At 42.3% G+C, this 20,788-nt stretch overlaps 1 protein-coding gene across 3 annotated transcripts in view; it reads right to left on the bottom strand.

Moving 5' to 3' along the window:
- CERS4 (ceramide synthase 4) overlaps positions 1-20,788 on the bottom strand; it is a 54,697-nt gene that overhangs the window by 7,064 nt on the left and 26,845 nt on the right. For all 3 annotated transcript variants that reach the window (XM_035568167.2, XM_050715635.1, XM_035568168.2), the window contains 6 exons: positions 11,023-11,140; positions 7,553-7,671; positions 5,086-5,143; positions 3,950-4,000; positions 760-852; positions 11-139 (listed from right to left, as the gene is read on the bottom strand). In XM_035568167.2, coding sequence (XP_035424060.1) covers positions 11-139; positions 760-852; positions 3,950-4,000; positions 5,086-5,143; positions 7,553-7,671; positions 11,023-11,140 — 568 coding nt within the window. The remainder of the gene's footprint in view (positions 1-10; positions 140-759; positions 853-3,949; positions 4,001-5,085; positions 5,144-7,552; positions 7,672-11,022; positions 11,141-20,788) is intronic.

Genomic DNA, 20,788 nt, shown 5'->3' with positions numbered 1-20,788 from the left:
TGGAGCTCACCTCTAGGAAGCAATCAGAAGCATCATGAATCACCATCACCAGTGTCCCAATGCGGATGTAATTGGCACAATATGAGAAACTGATCAGGAAGATGGTTGCAGCATGATGGACTATCTGTTCCTTGAAGTCCTGATGAGAAAGGGGACAGCAGAAAAGAAAATACATTGCACTTTCTGTTCTAGTTAGAGCATGCTGGTAGTTAAAAAATCTGTCTACTCAATGAGGCAAGAAACCTCCCACCGTAAAGTTTTACCCACATTAATCTTTAACAAAATGCATGCCAAAATGTAGGCAATCAAGAAACCCAGGAATTTTGAGTTTATGGTGTAAACAGAGGATCTTGAGCAAAGAACACTCTGCTCTCTACCAGAAATGGTCCGGTGTTAGTGCAAATCTTGAGACAGAACCATAACAGCTGATGATTCAGTACAGACAAACATAAAAAGAGCTTCCTTTCGGTCACAAAGCAATGCCCATACTCACCTCCGCTCCAGCAGAGGAATTTCTGCTTGGGGGACTGAACATTTTGAATTAGTTTGCTCCTTTCCATGTCAAGGTTTGTGTTCTCCACCTCCCAGAGGAGACGGAAGACAGTGACTGGTAATGGAAATTCCTGGGAACAAGCAAGGACGAGTCCCCTGAAACCTCAGACCAGCACTATACACACTATACAACCTTGGAGAACACTCTCCTGAGTGTTAACCTTGGATCCTGTTTGTGCTTCATTCTTCCCAGGGGTTGTCACTCACCTTCCTCTTCACATCACAGGGCAAGGTGAAGACCAGAGACCAGTAGAAGGAGAGCTCCAGCATGTAGTACCAGAACAGAGAGGGTTGGAGAGGCTGCAACAGCAAGAAAGAGACAGTGGTATACCCATCAGATAAAGTAAAGAAAGGGCTGGAAACGAAAACTCCTACCTATACAAAAACAAAAAACAAACAAAAAAAAAACCACAGATAAACCAAAATGACAAGATCTGGTTACTGCAGCTTCATGGGGTAAATCCTCAACTGAACAGTCCAGTCACTTACCAAACATCATCTGTGCTGAGGTAAAAGCAAATAGCAGGGAAAACTCCACTTTGCCATACCATGTGAAACATTTAAAGAACCAGGGGGAAGATCCTGAATATTTTCAGGTGTTCTTCTGGGCAAATTCTTGAGCAGTCACTGTAGAGCTTTAAAAACTTGGTGTACTGTTTCACCATGGTGATATAGATTAGCACCTGAATAAATCATTCCATTTATTAGCACTCAGGGGGAGATGCTTCAGACATCTTGGACTCTAACATGTATTTTTCAGTCTAATCAAACTAACAGGGGAAAGTACAATCTGAGTGTGAACAGCAGTCTGTGCTGTTATGGCTAATTTTTCTGGGGTTTTACAGCTGGAAAACTAAAAGCTTAGACCCACTCAGCAAGACACATGCTAATTAACAAGTAATTTTTCTGTTGTGGCACTAGATGGCATCTTTAAACCAGAACCTATTTGATTAAAAAAAATTACTATGACTACAGGGGCTTTGCAACAAGCATTTCCAAAGAATCTTGGAGTATGGTGCTCCCAAGTACTGATTTATTCAGGTTTCCTCTACCCAAAGTGCTGACTTCTGTCCTTAGAAGATAGATTTTAGTTTGCTTTTCTTTGATGCACCAGTGATTAGCCATAAGAGGAAGCATGGCTGGATGCACTGGTGCTACCAGAGGGGATATTAACATCTCGCAGGCTAGTATGTGCTGTTCATGCTCTGAGGGTTATCCAAACGATCCTCTGGATCTGAAGGGATTTTTTTTTTGTTTTTTTCCAAAGATAGATTAGATTATTGAAGTTTCTTTTACCCTTGTCTGTAGCATAGGACATGGTTTGTTTGGTAGAAATTGTATTTAATATATTTTTTGTTCCTGCTATGCCGGGTATGTTCTTGACCTTTCCTGCTCTTTTCCAGTGGGATGTTACCAGCTCTGTTTTTGGCCTTTTCTGTTTACTACAGGTGTAGAAAAGTGTTCTGTTACAATGGCTTAGATTTCTCTGGAAAATACATGTAATGCAAATGCACAAAACAGGAAATAAGGACCCAAGAGATCCTCTCAGCCTTACATTCCTGTTCAAACACCACCTGTTTGTACGAATCATAGTGAAAAACTGTGCATTACATTTACAGCTTTGCAAATCTTGATGCACAATCCAAGGGTCTTGTTCTAACTTTGACTACCAGACCAAAAAGCCCTAAAGCACAGGTAGTTTTCACTTTGTCATGCTACTGTGACCGAGTTGTACCTCAGCCTCTTGTTCAATTAATGAAAGACTAATTCCACCCCCCCACACACCCCGAAATTCTAGTACTATAAAATCCTGTGCGTAGGAGATCCATGCATGATACTAGTAGAAACTGCTATCCTGCTAGAAACGCTTACCAGGCTTTTGGATTGGTAAGGGCAAACAACCAGAGAATCATCACAGAATCACAGAACAGCTTGGGTCGGAAGGGACCTTAAAGATCACCTACCTCCAACCCCCCTGCCGTGGGCAGGGGTGCCACCCTCTAGATCAGGTTGCCCAGGGCCTCGTCCAACCTGGCCTTGAACACCTCCAGGGATGGGGCATCCACAACTTCTCTGGGCAGCCTGTGCCAGTGCCTCACCACCCTCTGAGGGATGAATTTCCTCCTAACCTTTAATCTGTATCTACACTCTTTTAGTTTAATATCATTACGCCTTGTCCTATCATTACAATCCCTGACAAAGAGTCCCTCCTCAGCTTTCCTGTAGGCCCTCTTTCAGTACTGAAAGGTTGCAATGAGGTCACCACAGGGGCTTCTCTTCTCCAGGCTGAACAGCCACAGCTCTCTCAGCCTTTCTTCATAGGAGAGGTGCTCCAGCCCCTTGATCATCTTCGTGGCCCTTTTCTGGACCCATTCTAACAGATACACATCCTTTTTGTGCTGGGCACCCCAGACCTGGATGCAGCACTCCAGGTGGGGCCTCACAAGGGCGGAGCAGATGGGGACAATCACCTCCCTCTACCTGCTGGTCACTCCTCTGTTGATGCAGCCCAATCAAAATTGTCCACTCTTAGAGCAGGAATGAAATGGTACCCAGGATTTTCATCAATTTATTCATAATGCTAATTAAGCCTGTAGAAGGCAGCTGTTCTAACAGGATAAGGAATCTTTTCCAAAGCCGAAATCAGATCTTTCACTTTAATGGCATTTATCTCTTTGTAACATGTTATATAGGAAGGCTGCTGCTATACACAAGTCATAAAAACCTAAGGGGGAAAAGTAGAGCAGGTAATGGGTCCTGTGCTCAGTGTGTGAAGCCCCATTCTACGAAGACAGGCTGAGGGAGTTTGGGTTGTTCAGCCTGGAGGAGAGAAGGCTCAGGGGAGACCCTCCAGTACCTAAAGGGGGCTGCAGGAAAGCTGCAGAGGCAGCTGGGTAAAAAGTACTTCGCTTTTTGTTGTTGCCCTTGTTCCCTGATGACCTAGGAGCATATTTTGTGCCTAGCTGGCAATTTTCTTAGAGGTTATTCTGGAGTGTATCACTCAGAGAATGTCCTCTGCTCTACAGGCTTTCCACTGAAGTCTTCGCTTCTCCCTCTTGGACAAAATGTCCTACTCTAGCCTCAGTCTCCTCTATAAACTAAACTTGGAGCATCCCTATTTTTCAGTTTCTTTGCTCGCCTGGTCAGAAGGCTCGCTTTCCCTTTACGACTGTAGAGTCGTCTTCTGCTGTATTGACTCCTCCTCCACTGTGTGCAGAGTAAACAAAATATTAAGATGCTCTCTGTTGATAAGGACCTGGTTTTGAATTCTTATGGCTTATCAATCTGAATTTCAATCAGTGCCCTCTCTTTTGTCCCTAAAGTAATCTGATTTTGAAAAGATATCTAAAGAGAATACATGATTTATTACAGCAATTTTCACTCCTGGATGACTCACCTGTTGTGGGTATCCTGTCCAGCACTCTCTATGGTCCCAAAACCAAGGCTTCTGGAAAGAAAATGCAACATGAATGGGAAGATCCCAGAGGAATTCTTCTCTTATCAACCACCTAACTCCTGTAGCTTGTTACTACTACAGATTTGTTGTGTTTTATTGGAAACAGAGAAATAGAATATAACCTTTTATTTTGATGTGAAGAATCAAAAAGCATTACAGGTGGGATTTAGATACCTCCACTCCACTGCTAGCTCATCCTGGAATCTGCAGACTCACAGAGCAACTTAAATTTTGCCTTAAAAGTTGCTAAGTTCAATACGTCTTCAGTTGTTACAAAAACAAGCAGGTGCAAGTATAGTCTGTGCCTCCTGTCTTGGGATCTGCAGATTTTCCATTACTTACCACATCAGAAGGTCTCAGTGTAGAATATTTTTGCAAAGCCCACCCAAGGAATTGGATTCAGCAAAAGAGCCAGGGTAACCTCTAAAATACAACCAGAGGATGACAGGTGCCCCTTGTCCCAGCTTAGTGACCACAGGTCTGGATTAGAGCATATGGTACACCTCTTCTGCCTCAGATTCAAACCCATATCATTCAAGCCTCAATCCTTCTGTTGAGGCTGTTCCATTTGTATCAAGAGAAATCATTATTTATCAAATCAGAGAAAAGGCAGAGGCATTAACCTCACCCTCTCACATCTTGGGTAAAGAAGAGAAAACACATACATAAAATTACTAAAATGTAGACCATGCTCCAAAAGAAGCCTAAGCATTTTACCTTAAACAAGTATTATATACAACACACAAACAGGCCCTGCAGCTCCTGTCTCAGATAAATCTTTTACCTCCCATATCACAGAAATGTATTTTTACAACTGCTGATAGCGTCTCACAATCCTAATTGTCTACCACTTTTCCAGAGGAAGAGCAAAACTCTTGGTTTTGAGTTGGAGTTCTTAAAATAAGCATGGTTCAATATATTTATGTTCTCAAAAGATTGTGTGCTGTGCAGAGGACAAAGACATGATGGGAAAACCTCTGAAAGAAAGTTTGAATGCACGGGTTTGGCAACAAAATCTGCCATTCCTGCAGGCACCCCCTGGGGAGAACAGCAGGTGGCACTGTTTGCATACTCACGTCGTACAGGACAGCAAGTCCAGTGAAGAAAGAAATGACGTAAAATGTAAACCTCCAGCTACAAACAAACAAAGAAAGTATGTTAGTATCCGATTAGCCACAAAGCTCCAATTCTGTATATCAATCACTTTTGTTCAAAGAATGACACTACTAAATCAAAGAAAAACATTAATATGCTCAAAGTTTGTCCAGATCATAACAGGAACATTTTTTTTTGCATGCTGGTACATTCAACAGATTCCATAAAGAGCAATTCTTCTGCTTTAGATGACAGAAACTATGAGAATATCGCTGAATAAATCACCCAGGTAATCATCCCAACTCTTCACAGTACCCGTAGAGGCATGTGTAAAAGTGATAAACAGTGCCAACTTCCCTCATAGGCTTTTGGAGATCAGGCATGCTAAATTCATTATCATGTAAAGCAATTGATTACTGTCATGTTTTGTCTCAGTCAGAGCTGCTAATGATTTATCCACATTAAATCCACACAGAAGTACTTATAAAATATGTCTGCCGTGTTTAGTGGACAGAGACACACTGTACTGAATATATACGCATACATTAAGAAAATAGAGGAATTTTATCCCAACAGAATAAATGAGTAATAATAGATTAAAGACAGGAAATCTTCAAAGGAATAAACTGCCTACAACAACTCCTAAATTGGGTTAATAAACCCAAAAATCTCCATAACAAATCAGAAGATACAACATTTTTAGAGAGAAACTCAATCTGTCAGTGAAACAAACCCCAGGAGCTTCAAGAAAGACATAATCAGTGAGAGCAGAAGTTTTGTTTGTTTTGTTTTCTCCATTAGGTTTTTTAGGCAGGATTTTTGAATTAGAGGTTGAATATTAAATGGACAACGAGGTAATTAGCTCAGAAGTGATGTCTACCCTATAGATACACACTTCTAGTTAGATGAATGATACTGTAGGTATTTTCTTCCTTCATCTCTGTGGCCTTCCTGGATGAACCTACTTCCTTACAAGCATAGCAGAGCAGCCACTCATAAGTAAGGCATTTCAACTAAGATCAGGAGAATCCTCCTTCTCTGTGGAAAGCTGAGACAAAACTAACATTTCTAAGAGGGGCCAATTTCTGAATTTTTACCAAAAGACTCTTGACATTCCTCTGAATGTAATTCTGTACTATGGGTTAATTTCTACTTCCACCAAACCCCAACATTCAGGAACTGCTCTGACTGTTGTGTGGAAACAGTTGCTGGGTGATGGTCTACCATGTGATGGGCTAGAGTATAAGCTCTCAGATCTTAAGGTCTGTAAAGACCTCAGGCTGAGATTTTAAAACACTGCCCCAGCATGAGGACCTAGTGGGGCCCCCACAAGGGATCTGGGAATTACAGACTCAGGTAACTATCTGGGACCTGCTCACAAGGGTATGGACATCAATGTAGAACATTAGTTTCTTGAAGAGCTTTGCAGACTTTGATTTCTTGGTGTAAAATGACCCTGAAGATGACTCATTTGGCTTCCTGCAAGGAGGTAATCCCAGCCCAGAAAGATTGCCTAGGCACGGGAACAAGGACTGACAGCCACAGAGCTACAAGAGCTGCACGGCTCAGTTGTACAACAGGCTGTCACGTGTCAGGTCACCACGGCCTCCAAGTGTAGCATTGAACAAGTAAACGTGTGTCCAGATGAAGTCTATCAGGGTTATTGCTCTGCAATATCTGTGGAAAGCTCAGTCAAGATTAACATTTACAGAAGTGGCTGACGTGAGATTTTTTTTTTTTTTAATCTGCAGAAGTTAAAGTACCCAAAAAGTGAGGAACCTAATGATGATCCACTTTTGCCAGACCTCCTTGTGCCTCCATATAATGAGGATTTCCACATAGCTGTTTCCAAGTTTTGCTCCCAGGAAAAGATTTCACATAGGCTTTTCTGCCATTATAAAAGGGTTCTGTTCTGTGACTTTCAGGGAAGCTGAAGTCAACTGACAGCAGAATACAGTCTAGACCAGCGTCTGTGACTTTCGAAGGCAATACAAAGGAGAACAGTTGCAAAAAACATGTAGCAGAAAGAATCAGCTCACAGAGAAGCAAATAGAGAAACAGAGAGGCAATGGTAGGCTATCTTGGAGGCATGGAAACAGCAGCAAAGCAGCAGGAAGCAGTAGGAAGCAAAACAATAGGGAGTTTTTCAGATAGGATAGTGTTCTGAAGCAGAGCATCAGTCTTACAAAATCAGAAACCGGTGCCCTATAAGGATTAAGGTGAGATAGGAGTAAAAGGAGTCTCGGGAGTGAAAACAAAGGGGAAAAGCAAGGAATGATTCAGTAATAGAGAAGCAGCAGCAGAGCCAGAGAAGAATCAGGTAGGGCAGGGAAGACTCAGGATGCTCTCCGTGGAGGAGCGCAGGGCAGGCTGGGAGGCAGCAAACTGCCCGCTGAGCTCAGTGCCAGTGAAAGGCCCCTGCAGCTCATGGCTTCTGCTCCTGCTCACCAGGCCTCGCAGAACTTCTTGGATAGGCTCGGTCGGTCGGTGTTCCTCCGGCGCCGGAACCACCTCTCCACCTTTCTCACTGGCAGGTCGCACTGTTTGGCTAAACTGATCAGCTCACTCTGGAAAACAGGTGAGGAAGCAGCGTTCAGATTCAGGTTTGAAAGTCATAATGGACACACGGCCATCTGGTCTGAGCTACCACAGAACCCCACTGGAGATTCCCAACAAGCCCAAATCTGTTCAAGTTATGGCATCTTTCAGAAAGCTGTCCATTCCTAGTATAGAGATTTCAGATAATAGAACATCTTTCATTTCCCCTTGTAAGCAACTGGTTATTAATACTAAATATTAAATCTTTATGTTTTATTTTTTTTATGTAATCATCTCTGGTTTCAACTTTCAAACCCTGGTCCCTTCTCACAGGTGTTTCTTGTTCAATCACTTCACTCAGCCATAAGGGACTGAGTCCCTTAAATCTGTCACTCCAAGAAAGTTTTACTGCAGCTTAAATAATTTTTGGAGTTCTACACTCAATCTTGTCATGCCTTTCAGTATCCTGATGCAATATCAGGGAATAACCTGACCAATGTCATGAGCAGAGGCAACACCATTTTCCTACCAGATATTCTCCTGTTGTGGTAAACCTGTAGGGATAATTCTTCAATAGGTTACTAAGAGAAATACTGCAATTACCTTCCTTCTTGTCCTTAGGCTCTTAAAGAGTTTGGAGTGTGACACGGAAGAAGTCATCATGTTTTCTATTCCTTTCTGAAGTGTCATCAAGGATAATCTTATTTTTTAAGTAAAGCAATAGGTTTTCATGGAATGTGTTTACCTTAATGTTATCATGTGACAGTGATTTACATACTCTGAGAGTGCTGTAAAAAAGTGTGCCCATTAGTCATTTTCAGACATACTCCTTTCTATTTTTACTTAGTGACTTTTGTTCTTGTGGTGGAGTCAAGTGGAGACATTGATTTATATTCTCCAACTGCTCCGTAATGCGGTATTCCTCCCAAGGAGATGGCTGCTGAGAAGAGCAAAATCACATCTTGTAAAAGCCGAATCATAAGCAGGAGTCTGAGCGCTCACAGGGGAGGGAGGAAGCTGAAAGACTGAGATGCAACCAGTGAATTGAGTCAGTAAGACATCAGCCAGCTGCACAATTCTTTCTCCATGTCAGAAAGTCAGAACGATGTCAGAAGTCTCACAGTCAGCATTCATTCTGATATCCTACATTCTCTAGGATAAAAGTGCAGACTTCTGCTCCTTCAGTGCAATGTGAGTGCAGGGACAGCTGTGTGGAAAGCCTGCTTACAAAGGTAGGCCTTGAGTTAGATCGCTGCAATGGGAGTAGTTCTCTTGAGAAACTTGTAGATTTCTCAGACAGGCAAGAGGAAGATCAGGGACCATGGCAAGTGTTCTGAGAACATTCCTTCCGACTGCTAGGGAAAAGGGCTGGCTGCACAACCAAGATGAATGCCTTCGTTTTTATTTCAGCCTCTATTCTTTTATTTTTAAGCAGGTACTGAGTGTCCCAGAGCTCTACATGCCCCACTGCAGTATGAAACATGCTGCACCAGCTTCATCAAGGCAGTTACTTGTTTGTACTAGGACTGGAACCCCTTCTCATGTCTTTGGTAGTGGCTAATAGCTTTTGCTTCAAGGCCAAGAAAGCCTGCAAAAAGGCACTGAAAAGAAATGTGATTGCACTGGGCTTACGCGGCAAGGTTTTGGTAGTTGGGGGGCTGCAGTGGTGGCCTCTGTGAGCAGAGCCCAGCAGCTGCCACAGGTCAGATCAGAGCCAGCTCCAGTTGGCTCCAAAAGGGAACCACTGCTGGCCAGAGCTGAGCCATGAGCAATGCTGGTTGTGCCTCTGGAATAGCACATTGCAGAAAGGGGAAAAAAACTACTCTGCCACAGCAGCTGGGAGAGAGGAGTGAGCGACTGAAACAACCCTGCGTACACCAAGGTCAGTGAAGGACGCCAGGAGGTGACCCAGGCACAGAGCAGAAGTTCCCCTGCGGCCTGTGGAGAGGCCCCTGGTGGAGCAGGCCGTCCCCTGCACCCATGGGTCCCACATGGAGCAGATCTCCACGCTGCAGCCCCTGGAGGAGCCCCCCGGTGGAGCAGGTGGATGTGGCCTGGAGGAGGCTGCGGCCCATGGAGAGCCCCCGCAGAAGCAGGCCCCGGGCTCGAGCTGCAGCCCATGGAGAGGAGCCCACGCAGGAGCAGGGGATGTGGGGGGAGCTGCCACCTGTGGGGGGACGCATGTTGGAGCAGTTTGCTCCTGGAGGATGGCCCCTGTGGTACGGAGCCATGTGGGAGCAGTTCTTGAAGAGCTGCTGCCTGTGGGAAGCCCACACAGGATCAGTTTGATAAGGACGGCATCCTGTGGGAGGGATCCTATGCTGGAGCAGGGGCAGAGAGTGGCTGTGAAGGAGCGGCAGAGATGGAAGTGTTACAGACTGACCACCTCCTTGTTCCCCTCTCCCACTGTTTCTCTCCCTCTGTTGAGCCTGTTTTGCCTGAGATGGTGGTTGGTGAGTGATCTCCCTCTCCCTGTCCTTACCTCAGCTCTTGAGCCCTTTTCCATCACAGTTTCTCCCCCTGTTCCTTTGAGGAGGGGGAGTGAGAAATTGGTGGGGTGGAGTTTAGCTAGCCACCAGTGTGGAATCACCACAGTGATTTGCTTACTTACCACAGTGGTTACATCCAGGGTCTCCACTGATAAGGCTAAATCCAAGCACAGCTTGACTATACACTATCCTTCCAATGCTTTTTCCCTCAGCAGCAGCCATTGTAATTGAATTATAATGCCAAGATGTTCAAGATCTCTTTTTCTCTCTCAAGGGAAAACTACCTACCATTTGTGTTTGCAGTTTTCTGATGCTCCTTACTTTGTCTCTAATGACAGACAGGATTTTAGTTGGCTTCCTGAAAGGCCAATCTCAAATGACAGACAGGATTTTAGTTGGCTTCCTGAAAGGCCAATCTCAAACTTGTGGATTGTACAGCAACAGAACGACCTGCCTCCCTGAACTAAGAGAATCATGCAATCCACATGGGCTAAGCTGCAAGGACTAGCAACAAGGGAAGTCATTTCAAAGGAGTTGATGTGTCAGTGATTTGCTAATATATGAAAAGAAGGCAAACGAGCAAACAGTTGTTGTCATTATTTCCTTTGGGAGAGGAGTTTCCTGTCCAAACAAGTCTGAGATTTAATTTTTTGGAGTGCTATCTGTGGAAAGCTGTTATTCCCACATGTTCAGAAGTGGAGCTGATGGCTGATGGCATTTGCAGGAAGATCCCCGTGCCTGGCCAGTGCCAGGTGGCCAGTGCTACAGAGGTTCCTGCTGCTTTGTTGAGCTTCCGAGTGGCATCACCAAACTTCAGGATTCCAAATGCGATATTATTTAGGTAAAGATACAAGGGCTAAATCTAGAGGAAAGCAAAGAAGAAAGACTCACCTCTTTAGGGATCTTGCAGTGCATACTGTAGAATGTTTCCAGTATGGGGTTAGGCTGAGCTTTTGGTCTCTGCTTGTCCCTCACACCCAGTTTGGCACCAAGGGGCAGGGCTATGGCTCTGCAAGAGAAAAGATGAAGGTTCAGCCCAAAATAGAACAGTGATTTCTGACACTGCAGCACTATAATACATAGTGTAGTACATAACAATTGTGTCTCACAGTTACCGCACAAAATTTTGGGTCTAAGCACAAGTATTGTCTCAAGCAGGTAAAGAAAATAAAGAAACTGAGTAAAAAAAGTTACAGTAGAAACAGTGGGGCTTCTATGCTACAGGCCTAAGCTCAGTGTTGTAATACACAACACTGAATGAGGTTGGAAATGCTACATGCTGCTTTGTCAGCTTTCAAATCAACTGTGCTTGGGCGTCCCAGATTATGGCATGAAGCCCAGGCTTGTAGAGACAGCCATCATACCTGCTGTTAGTCTTTGGCTTGCTTGTACCTTATGCAGAGTACCACATTGATGACAAGGCCTAAACACTGTTTAGTTTTGATGTTACGCATAGAGGGCACCCATGTGAACTACAGACTTGGCTCAGGATCAAGAAGATCAATAAATACCCTGATGAAACAGGAGGCCCCTCGGTCTTTACTGGAAGAACTTTCCTCAGTTTCTCCTAAAGCATGCCAAACAGTGGGAACATAAGGGCACAACAACTAGAAACATAACCACAAGGCATAGTTGCTTATGCTGGCTGTGCACCTTTAGCCTTTCATGGCGAAACAATGTAAAGAAAAATATCTGCATAAATAGAAAAAAGTTTCAAAGGGGTAGCAAGACTAGGCATAGAATCGCTGTGCTCAACAACTAAACTTCTCCACAACAAACCCTCTTCTCGTCCTTGACCATAGGAAATAGCTTCATAAATGGTGTGAAGTAAGGTACCACATGAACACCGCACAAACAGGAAACTTGGCAAATCAAAGTTGCAAAAAAGGCCCAGTTTAACTGCCTGCTCCTTGCATTTCTGGAGAATTAGCTGTTTCTTATAAGTCACTACCTTTTACACACTGCCACTGGCATGCAATTAATCTCATTAGCCAAAAAGAGCGGAGTGTTTGTCTAGAACGTTTCAGCACTGTTCACAGATTTCTTTTTTTTTTTTTTTTCCATGGGAGCAAAAAAGTTGTGGAAGCTACTTCACTACGTAGGTGTTTAAAGATGTTTTACTTAAAAATAGTATGTGGTATGTTTATAACTGTGATTATGTGGTATGGTTGCCTGTGGTCTCTTCTAGCCATATTGCCACTCCATACGTTCGTGTGCTTAGGGACTATTCTAGATCAAGTATCCTACCAGAGGTTTCTTTTGACTTTTATCTTCATTTAATAAACAGGTTTCAGAAGCAATTTTCTGAAGAGATTACCTACCTAAGGAATTTCGCAACTTCTATTATATTAAGGCATAAAACACAGAATGGTTGTACATTTAGCTCCCTCATGTAACAGCTGATTTCAACCATCCTTTTCCATGGCCAGCTCCATATCCCAGTTGTTCTTTTCCATCCTCTCTGGGAAATTCCTTTGGCATCACTGCCTGAAGGACCATTTAAAGACGTACCAAGACCACTGAAAAAGACGTATTTCTACCATAAGGGGGGGGCAGTGGTTAAGCCTGATTGCTAGCTACTTTCTAACTACTACAAGACACACAGCTATCACAAAAGCTCTGTGTAAGCTCTCATTAGTTTCAGTGAAACTCAGCAGCATCCTGGCATTGCTGCAACAGTTAACAGTGATATTAGACCAGCCAGTCCTGTGCTAAGAACAATGACAAAGTGTTTCTAAGATATCCATAACTATACAGAAATGGAGAAAACATTTGCCTTAAGGTCTGCACTAGGTCTTGGTTCTTAAGTGGTTCCTTGAAGTGGGCCTGATCTTTCTTTTTTAAAGGTAAGTCATTTGATACAAGCTCCTCTGAAGATGAAGATGTAATCAATTTTTGCTGTTTAAGAAGAATCTTACAGCAACTTCTTATCAGTCCACATCGGAAACTGGTCTAAAATTTTCCAAACACCTTAAAGGGAATGTTCCTGCCAGGTGTCAGGGCAGCTTGCCAACAAGTTTGGTTCTTTTTAAAAAAAAACTATTTAAACTATCCTGCATGACTCCTTAATTTAGTTTAATCCTTTTCTCTTTCTTTCCTGTTGGTTTGTTATGGTCATGGTATAAAATCTCACTGTAACAGAAACAAGCCAGTTGCAGCTGATGAGGACAGAGTGTGATTAACCAGAGCTACAATTACTTTGTTATTGAGGTTTTGAGTTCAGCCATGAATTATAGGACCAATCCTACTTTTATGAACATCATTGGGAAATCAAACCCTGAAATTCCTCCTAAGGGAAGTTTGTACATGTTGGATGTATGCTCTGACTCACTTTTCAGTTGAGTCTTGTTCCAAACTCAAAGAGGATGATGTTTGTACTGATTTCAACATCACAGATTCATCATCTCAGTTGCAGAGATGGTCTCATCATGGAAGCTTATCAGCTCTCTGGAATATGGAAGCAGAAAGCCTGAGGACTAAATTGTACAGCTTTCCAAAGCTAGGTAAGGCAAGACACAGTCTGTGAGATGTCTTTTATCTCAAACCTATTTCTTCTTCAGAAAGGTTCAGGTGAAGATAGCCTCTCTAACTTCAAGGTTTACAAGGGAAATTTCACAGTAAGGCATTCAATTCAGTAATCACCAATGAACAAGCTATTTTGTGCAAAACCTGCTGAAGCTGAAATTAAATGGATTAATCACAGAGGGGCATAAGTCCACACTCCCTCACCTTGCAAGATTGGGCTATGCCCCTTTGCAGAGGCTTTCAAAGCTAGTATGAGACACAAGAAATAATTTAGCATTTGTGAGTTTATTTTCCACAAAGGTAATTGAATTTATAAGGGTGTCACTCTGCAAATATCTTCTAGTACCAAGAAAAGGAGAACCAGTGACTGCAGAAACCAAAACTTCTACTCTTTGAACTGCACAATCTCTTGAAGACCCTACTTTCCATTGGCAAAGTGTTATCTCTGTGGTCCTGCAATATTGTCGACTTTTTCGTGGTTACAAGAGGATGCTGTCAAGAAGCTGTCAAAGCTATGTTACACGAAACAGTCAGCACCAAATACATGCCTAAAGCACCTAAGAGGAAGTTGTTTTCAGATGCTTCTTGGTTACTGATCAATAACAAAAATCTCTGTGGAAAATGAATTGCAGAAAAATACATTTCAAAATAAAACACTTGAAAATGGTCTTCTCTTCCACCTTTCTTCTGGTTCTGCAGTTTCAGCAGTTCAACAGTATTCCTTTCTTTTAATGCACAAAACATAGCTCATATACTATCGCAACCCTCCTAAAAAAAAGACCTAATCATTCTGACTAAACCAGGAGTATGTTTAAAATAACTTAAAATAGTCCTTTATGATTTTTTTTTGTTAATAATCCTGATTTACAGGCCTGCTCCCATGAGAGGTAGTAGCCATGGAGAAATGCACCAGTTTACAACAGGCACTTTCTTTTGTACGTAAATAGAAATTATCAATCATTTACTTACTTGGGAGAATTAATATTCAATGGGCTGCAGTCTTCTGCCTTTCTTTGGCAATATGCTCTGCTACATCTGAATGAACAGGGTCCTCGAGATTTCTTGGGCACTGGAGAAATCTGTTCTGGTATTTTGGAACATTTGCCCTAAGTTTTTCAGGTTTATACCATTCCACTTGTAGAAAAATACTTAAATATTGGTTGAGCCAGAGAGGTAAAAAATTCCAGGTAACTTCCATCTACTTTACTAAACAAATACACCATAATTTAATTAAAATAATTAATTTGTAAAAGTCTTACAATAACAGCTAATTAATACAAAAATATATACAGATAGGAATCAAAGTTATACTGTTATTTTTGTGCATCTGTTAATAACATATTTCATTTGTGAGTAAGACTGTTTATGATCTCTTCATTTATTCCCTAGCATTTGATCCTCTGTAAATTAATGTGTTGGTCCTAAGCCTTCTTGACAAGATTTAGGCCAACAAAACTTGGCCTAAATTACTAAGGAGCTTGAGAAGCTTGTTCTTAACTTCCACTATTGCACAACAGGGTAGAGGCAATTGTTTTTTTAATTTCTTTTATTTTGCTCTATCATGTGCATCAGCAGGGAAGCTCCCTTTTTCAAATGCAAACTGGATGCCAAATCTTCCTCTTCCCACCCTGAGGCTTTGTTGAAAAGCAGGAATCTCACAAGGAAAGACTCAGGAAGTGAACTATTTCATCTCTCTCTGCAGCAAGATGGTTAAAGCTAATGTCAAATCACCAACACAGAGAAGTTCACTGTGCCTTTTAAGTAGCTCAGCTTATGTTCTAAGAGGCTGCAATTAATATGTTGTCCCATGAGGTTACCAAGGAAAGAAGCACAGAAAATCAGCAGATTTATGGATTTTGCCACCAGAACGAACCAATAGGATAATTGAAGCAAGAAGAATAGTCCTTGCCATTAACAATCTGGCCTTAAACTGTCTCGGTGCGGCTTGATTCCTACATAAACCAGGTCCCAGACTGAGACAACACTTCTTGCATTATACTTGTAATTTCTGAGATAAAGTGAATCTTTCAGGATACCCAAGCTAGAGACTTCCTTAAGGCTTCCTTCCCGTTTGAACATCAGCTTCCCTTTCCATTTGCCAGGCTGGTCTGCGTTTCACTGCAACTATCAGCTGCAAATCTCGTAAGCCTTCATTTTGAGCCCAGCCAGAGGAGATGTCTAGTAAGAAACTCAGCTGCAGCTCACTGCAGTTCAGCAGCTGCTGCCCAAACAGGCATAGAAATTCTAGGGCAAATGTTAGAGTGGGAGGGAACAAACTTCTCTCTGAACAAAAAGCGAAATCTCACATGGCTTGCTCTAACAGCTCTTACTGAAGAAGCTCAGGACACAGTGTTTTGTTTCCCCTGCTCTGCCCACAGTAACCTGATATGTTATCTGTAGGCTATTGTCTGTGGGTAGTACATATTCCAATTGTTTGTCTCCGTGTATAAAAATATCTCAGTGTCAATGCAGGAATCACAGACACTACAGGTCAGAGAACATAAGCCAGCCTGCTATTAAAAGAGCCTCTTTATTGAATCATTTTTGAAGGGGCAAGCTCAGAGCAACAGCTTAACTGCAAAAGCAATTCGTTGTAGTCACTACATACCCTGCATCAGAAGGGCCCAAAGGCTCTTCACCTCTGTAAAGCAATATACTAACACACAGATTTTCTAGGAATAAACTTGCCTAACAATCTGGTAGAGCAAGAAACAGAGCAAGTTATTACCATACAAAATATAAAAGGAACAACACTACTGTCTTGGTTGAACAGTTCAGCAGAACCCTGGAGATAGAGATGAAGCCATGGACTCACCCAGATGAGGAACTACCAAGAAATTTGTAAGGTCCTCTTGAGGCAGGGCCTGATCCTTGAGGGCAATGACACCCACCAGCCCTTAAACCTCACAGCAGGCATGAGAAGTGCCTGTTGCTGGCTACAGATGCCATTGGAACAAGTCCTTGAGAATGACCACAGGCAGAGGGAAAAACCAGGAACTATCCTCACAGACCTACATGGAGAGCAGGCGCAGGAACAACCACCCTCATGGTTCAGAGCACGCAAAAGGGTGATGTGATCTCTATGGGTGGTCTTCTAGAGTTACAAACAGAACAAAGCAAAACAACGGCCAGGTTACAAGGAAAACTCTCTGGTGTTCCTTAGTGGATTCAGTGGAACAAGGTCACACCAGGTGACCGCAGGGAGCACCACCTTTTAGGCACCCCTGATGTCCGCCCTATGGCTAAAAACAGTACCACAAGGATCTGTGCTGTCATCGCTCCGTTGTAGCTGCTCAGCAGAGTCCCTAGGCTAGCCAGTAGTCACCTACCACTTCAAAAGCCGAGGAGGAGAAAGCCATGCAAGCTAATTTCATAAAGGCGCGTTGAAAATAGCCTAGGCTAGACAGGATTGGCATTAGTTTCCAGGGATGTCCTTCTAACCAGGCCAGAGTGTACAAGTGCTGATTCAGATGGGGAGCGCTCACGGCAGAGCACTGCTATCTCCCACATACTTTCTAAAAGCAAGAAGTTGCTAAGGCCTTTGTGCTTGTTTGTCTCAATTCTGGCAAAATGCAAGGAAGTTTTGGTCAGATTTGTGTGTTTATCTTTGGAAATCAAACAGACTCAAATCACTGGACCACAGGAAGTGTATATGCAGTCCTAATTCTATAGCTTTCAGAGTACCTTTCCCTACACTTCTTCACCATATAGGACTGGAATCAAACCATAAAGTTATTGCTGTGGGGGCTCTCCTCCCTCACATCTGTTGAATTATACAAGCTGCAGCTACAGCTAGGATGAGACAGGCAGCAGCTGAATGAGCTACTGTGTCTTGGAGAGTGAATGTGCCTTTAAACGAGGCATCAAACAGTACTTTGTTGCACCATTTATCTTGAATTCTGCACAATCTGGATAAATTATTATTAGTTTCCTAGCATCACTGTAACTTTTTGCTACAAGGAGACTGAAATTCATCAGTGTTTTTGAATCTGTGTCACAGGATCTGTGAAAGGGAAGACAGAAGCTGCTTTTCATCTTGAAGAGAGATTATTCTTTTTACTGGTTTTCTCTCTTACTTGTCCCATTCATGCTGCCAAGCACTGGTAACAGCAGTGGTGACAGACATCTATTGTCCCCAGCAGCAGCCAAGAAGTTCTGAAAAACAAGTCTACATCAGCTGAATTCTCCACCAGATGAAGAATGAGCAGTACGCAAACAAATTCACCACTTGAGGAGCTAGACAATGGTACTCCACAAGCCAGTTTCACCCAGCAGCAATGTGGACCAGGGTCATCTATATTCCCAAGTGCCCATGGGCTAATTCTGAGCGCTAGTGGAAATCTGAAGCTCTGTACCTTTATGCTCTGATATAAAGCTTACATTGTACTCATCTCACTTGTACCTGAGTGCGTGTTAATAGACATTTAAATAAATCGCATCATTATTTTTTTAAAAGATTGGAGTAGTTGTTTTCCATAAGGTTTTATTCCAGATAATAAGAATTACTTTGTTGTAATAATAAAGTCAGTTGCATGGTTTGCCTTTGAAGGCAAACGGATTGGGAAATTTTGAGTGGACGTTTCTGCAGAAATTCGCACTACAATCTGCAAGCATAAGCTATCTCCATAAAATACTTCTGTCCTTACTGTAAATGCATTTATAGTGAGGTTGTCAAAGCTGAAGAAGTTGGATGTCTTACGAAGCCAAAACTGGTCAGAAGTAAATCAGAAAGCTACCTCAGAAGGTAACCTTTCATTGAAAACCAAAAGCTTCCAACCTTTATGGCTGAAGAAAATTGCTTGAAAAGATGGCTCAACAGGACACTGGAAGTTCAGAAACCAGAACTTCAGTTCCCCAAACCCCTACACTGGGGCTCACTGCTGATTGTGGGGGAGTAGCAAATCTGACCTAATTACTGATCTGGACTTCTTCATTATGCTGCACTCCCTGGTGTCCAGGGCAGATGGAGCATGAACTTATGGGAAGATTTGAAAGGAAACCTCTATAGCAGTGTGGCTTCAGCCAGAGAAACCACTGCAGCCAACAAAGATGAAGATGTCATTTCTGATTGACTGCAAACCAGTTTTCTGAAAGCCACTAGGTAGGATTTAATTGGCAGTTCACCATCTGGCAAGATGGATGAAAACTAAACCACAAGACTGTGAACTGGCAGATCTTTGTTACAGTCTTTTGTGCTTTAAACATCATTTACCTTTTCATTAACCTCACATGTCAGCTTACACAACATTAGATTCATCCTGTGTCAACCTGTGGTTAACATACACAAAGGAACAAAAATATTTTGTTTGAATTGAGGGAAACGATAAGAGAATGTAGATATTAGAATAGGATCTCAGAGCAGCAGCCTGAAGGAAATCTGAAGATGACCTGAGTTAAGTGCTGCACATCTCTAAATACTATCACATTCATAAACTTTTTTTTTTTTTAATTAAAAAATATCCCAATTCTTCACATCTACTGCCTTCAGAGATGCTGGGATGCCAGAATCCCATGTTCTAACTAATCTGAGCGATAATACATATCACTTAACACTTTACTCTGGATCCTGAAGGTAAAGAAGCAGGAAGATCACTTGTGAGAATTTCTCTAGTTGGTTAAGCAGAATCAATCTATGAGAGTATCTCCCAACCCCCAGTGATGAAATGGACTCGGCAAAGGAACACTTGGCATTCAGAAGGACACAATTTGCTCTGCTGGTACTGTTTCCATGACAAACTTGGGGCAGAAGCACAGAGGCAGCCTAACAGAGGATAATCAAGGCACAGAGAGCTCCATAACTGAAGCTGCCTTTTTTTCATTTTTGCAACTTCAAATAATTTAATTAAAACTGAATTATCTCTGGCTCCTATTCAATGGCTTACAGTGCACCACTTCCATCCTTGAATGGATAGAAGAGAGAAAGGTGTTATAACCTGGACTACAGCAACCTTGAATTTGCTGATCTTAATACAGGGCTGAGGAGAATCAGTAGGCACAGTACAAAATGAGTGAAGGCACCAGACAGTATCACGTACACCTTTGACGATAATGCAAGGCTCTATGTGAAGTTAGCGGGGACAGGCTGTGGATGTAACAAGCTAACTTTCAGCTGCTGATTTTTAGCAGGTTTGACTCTCCCTCACTGCATTAAGAACAGCAAAAAGTTAACACTGCCACCCATTCCCCCTCTCACTTATTTCAGAACTGAATGCAAAAAAAATAAAATCAATCTCTCCATGACTGAAGACATTTCTTCACAGCCCATGCAGCTCAGAGGAAGCAGAATACACAAGTGCATCTGAAGGTTTGACAGAATCACTTGACAAATCCAAGAGAGTCTTTTCTGAAGTGCTCTTCTACATGCTACCAAATGTTTGAAGGACCAGTTACTAGGGGAACAGCCCAGAAGTTCTCCATTTTGGCTCTTGTCATTGCATCTCCTTCCAAAGCAAGAGTGTTTGGCAACATGTTCATTCTCCTCCCCAAAACATCCTTACCTACAATGCTCACTTCCCACTAGCAAAGTTGTTCTGCAAACAGACAGTGAAATCTATGATAAGCACCTTTAAAAACATCAATGTTGTTTATAGAGCTGTATTTAAATGAGTACTAAATTATTACCAATGCTATATAGTCCAGGATTAAACTGATATAAGAGTATTGAAGTATGTATATATATATATGCAAACACACACATATATATGCATATATACAGTACAGATAATTTATTTAAGCTGATTGTAGCTAACCTGGACTAGAATCTATGGTTCTATTTACTAAAGATTTTAAAAGTATAAAAACAAATAATTATCTGAGTCTTCTATTTTGTGTTGGTGACAACTAAAGATTCACGAGTTTCCTCAGGTTTCTCTTCAGACAGAATGCTTTGATTTTATTTTGACATGTATTTTGTAATGACTGTTATTTGTGTAACACCTGAAAGCAAGCCAAGTCCTTTAGAAACACATATGAATCATGGATGGGTTCAGAGACTGCAGTCCAAGTAGAAATGCAGAAATGAATGGACAGAAAAAAGCAATTTAGATTGAGGACTTCTAACACCAATGACACCTACTGTGGGTTTGAACAGAACTCCATACAATTCAGAGCCTGTTCTAGTCCCTAGCTTCCT

Source organism: Cygnus atratus, chromosome 26 (genome assembly GCF_013377495.2).
Source record: "Cygnus atratus isolate AKBS03 ecotype Queensland, Australia chromosome 26, CAtr_DNAZoo_HiC_assembly, whole genome shotgun sequence".
NCBI lineage: Eukaryota > Metazoa > Chordata > Aves > Anseriformes > Anatidae > Cygnus > Cygnus atratus.
The sequence above is the reverse complement of the archived record's forward strand: the minus strand, read 5'-3'. Positions and strand labels throughout refer to the sequence as shown.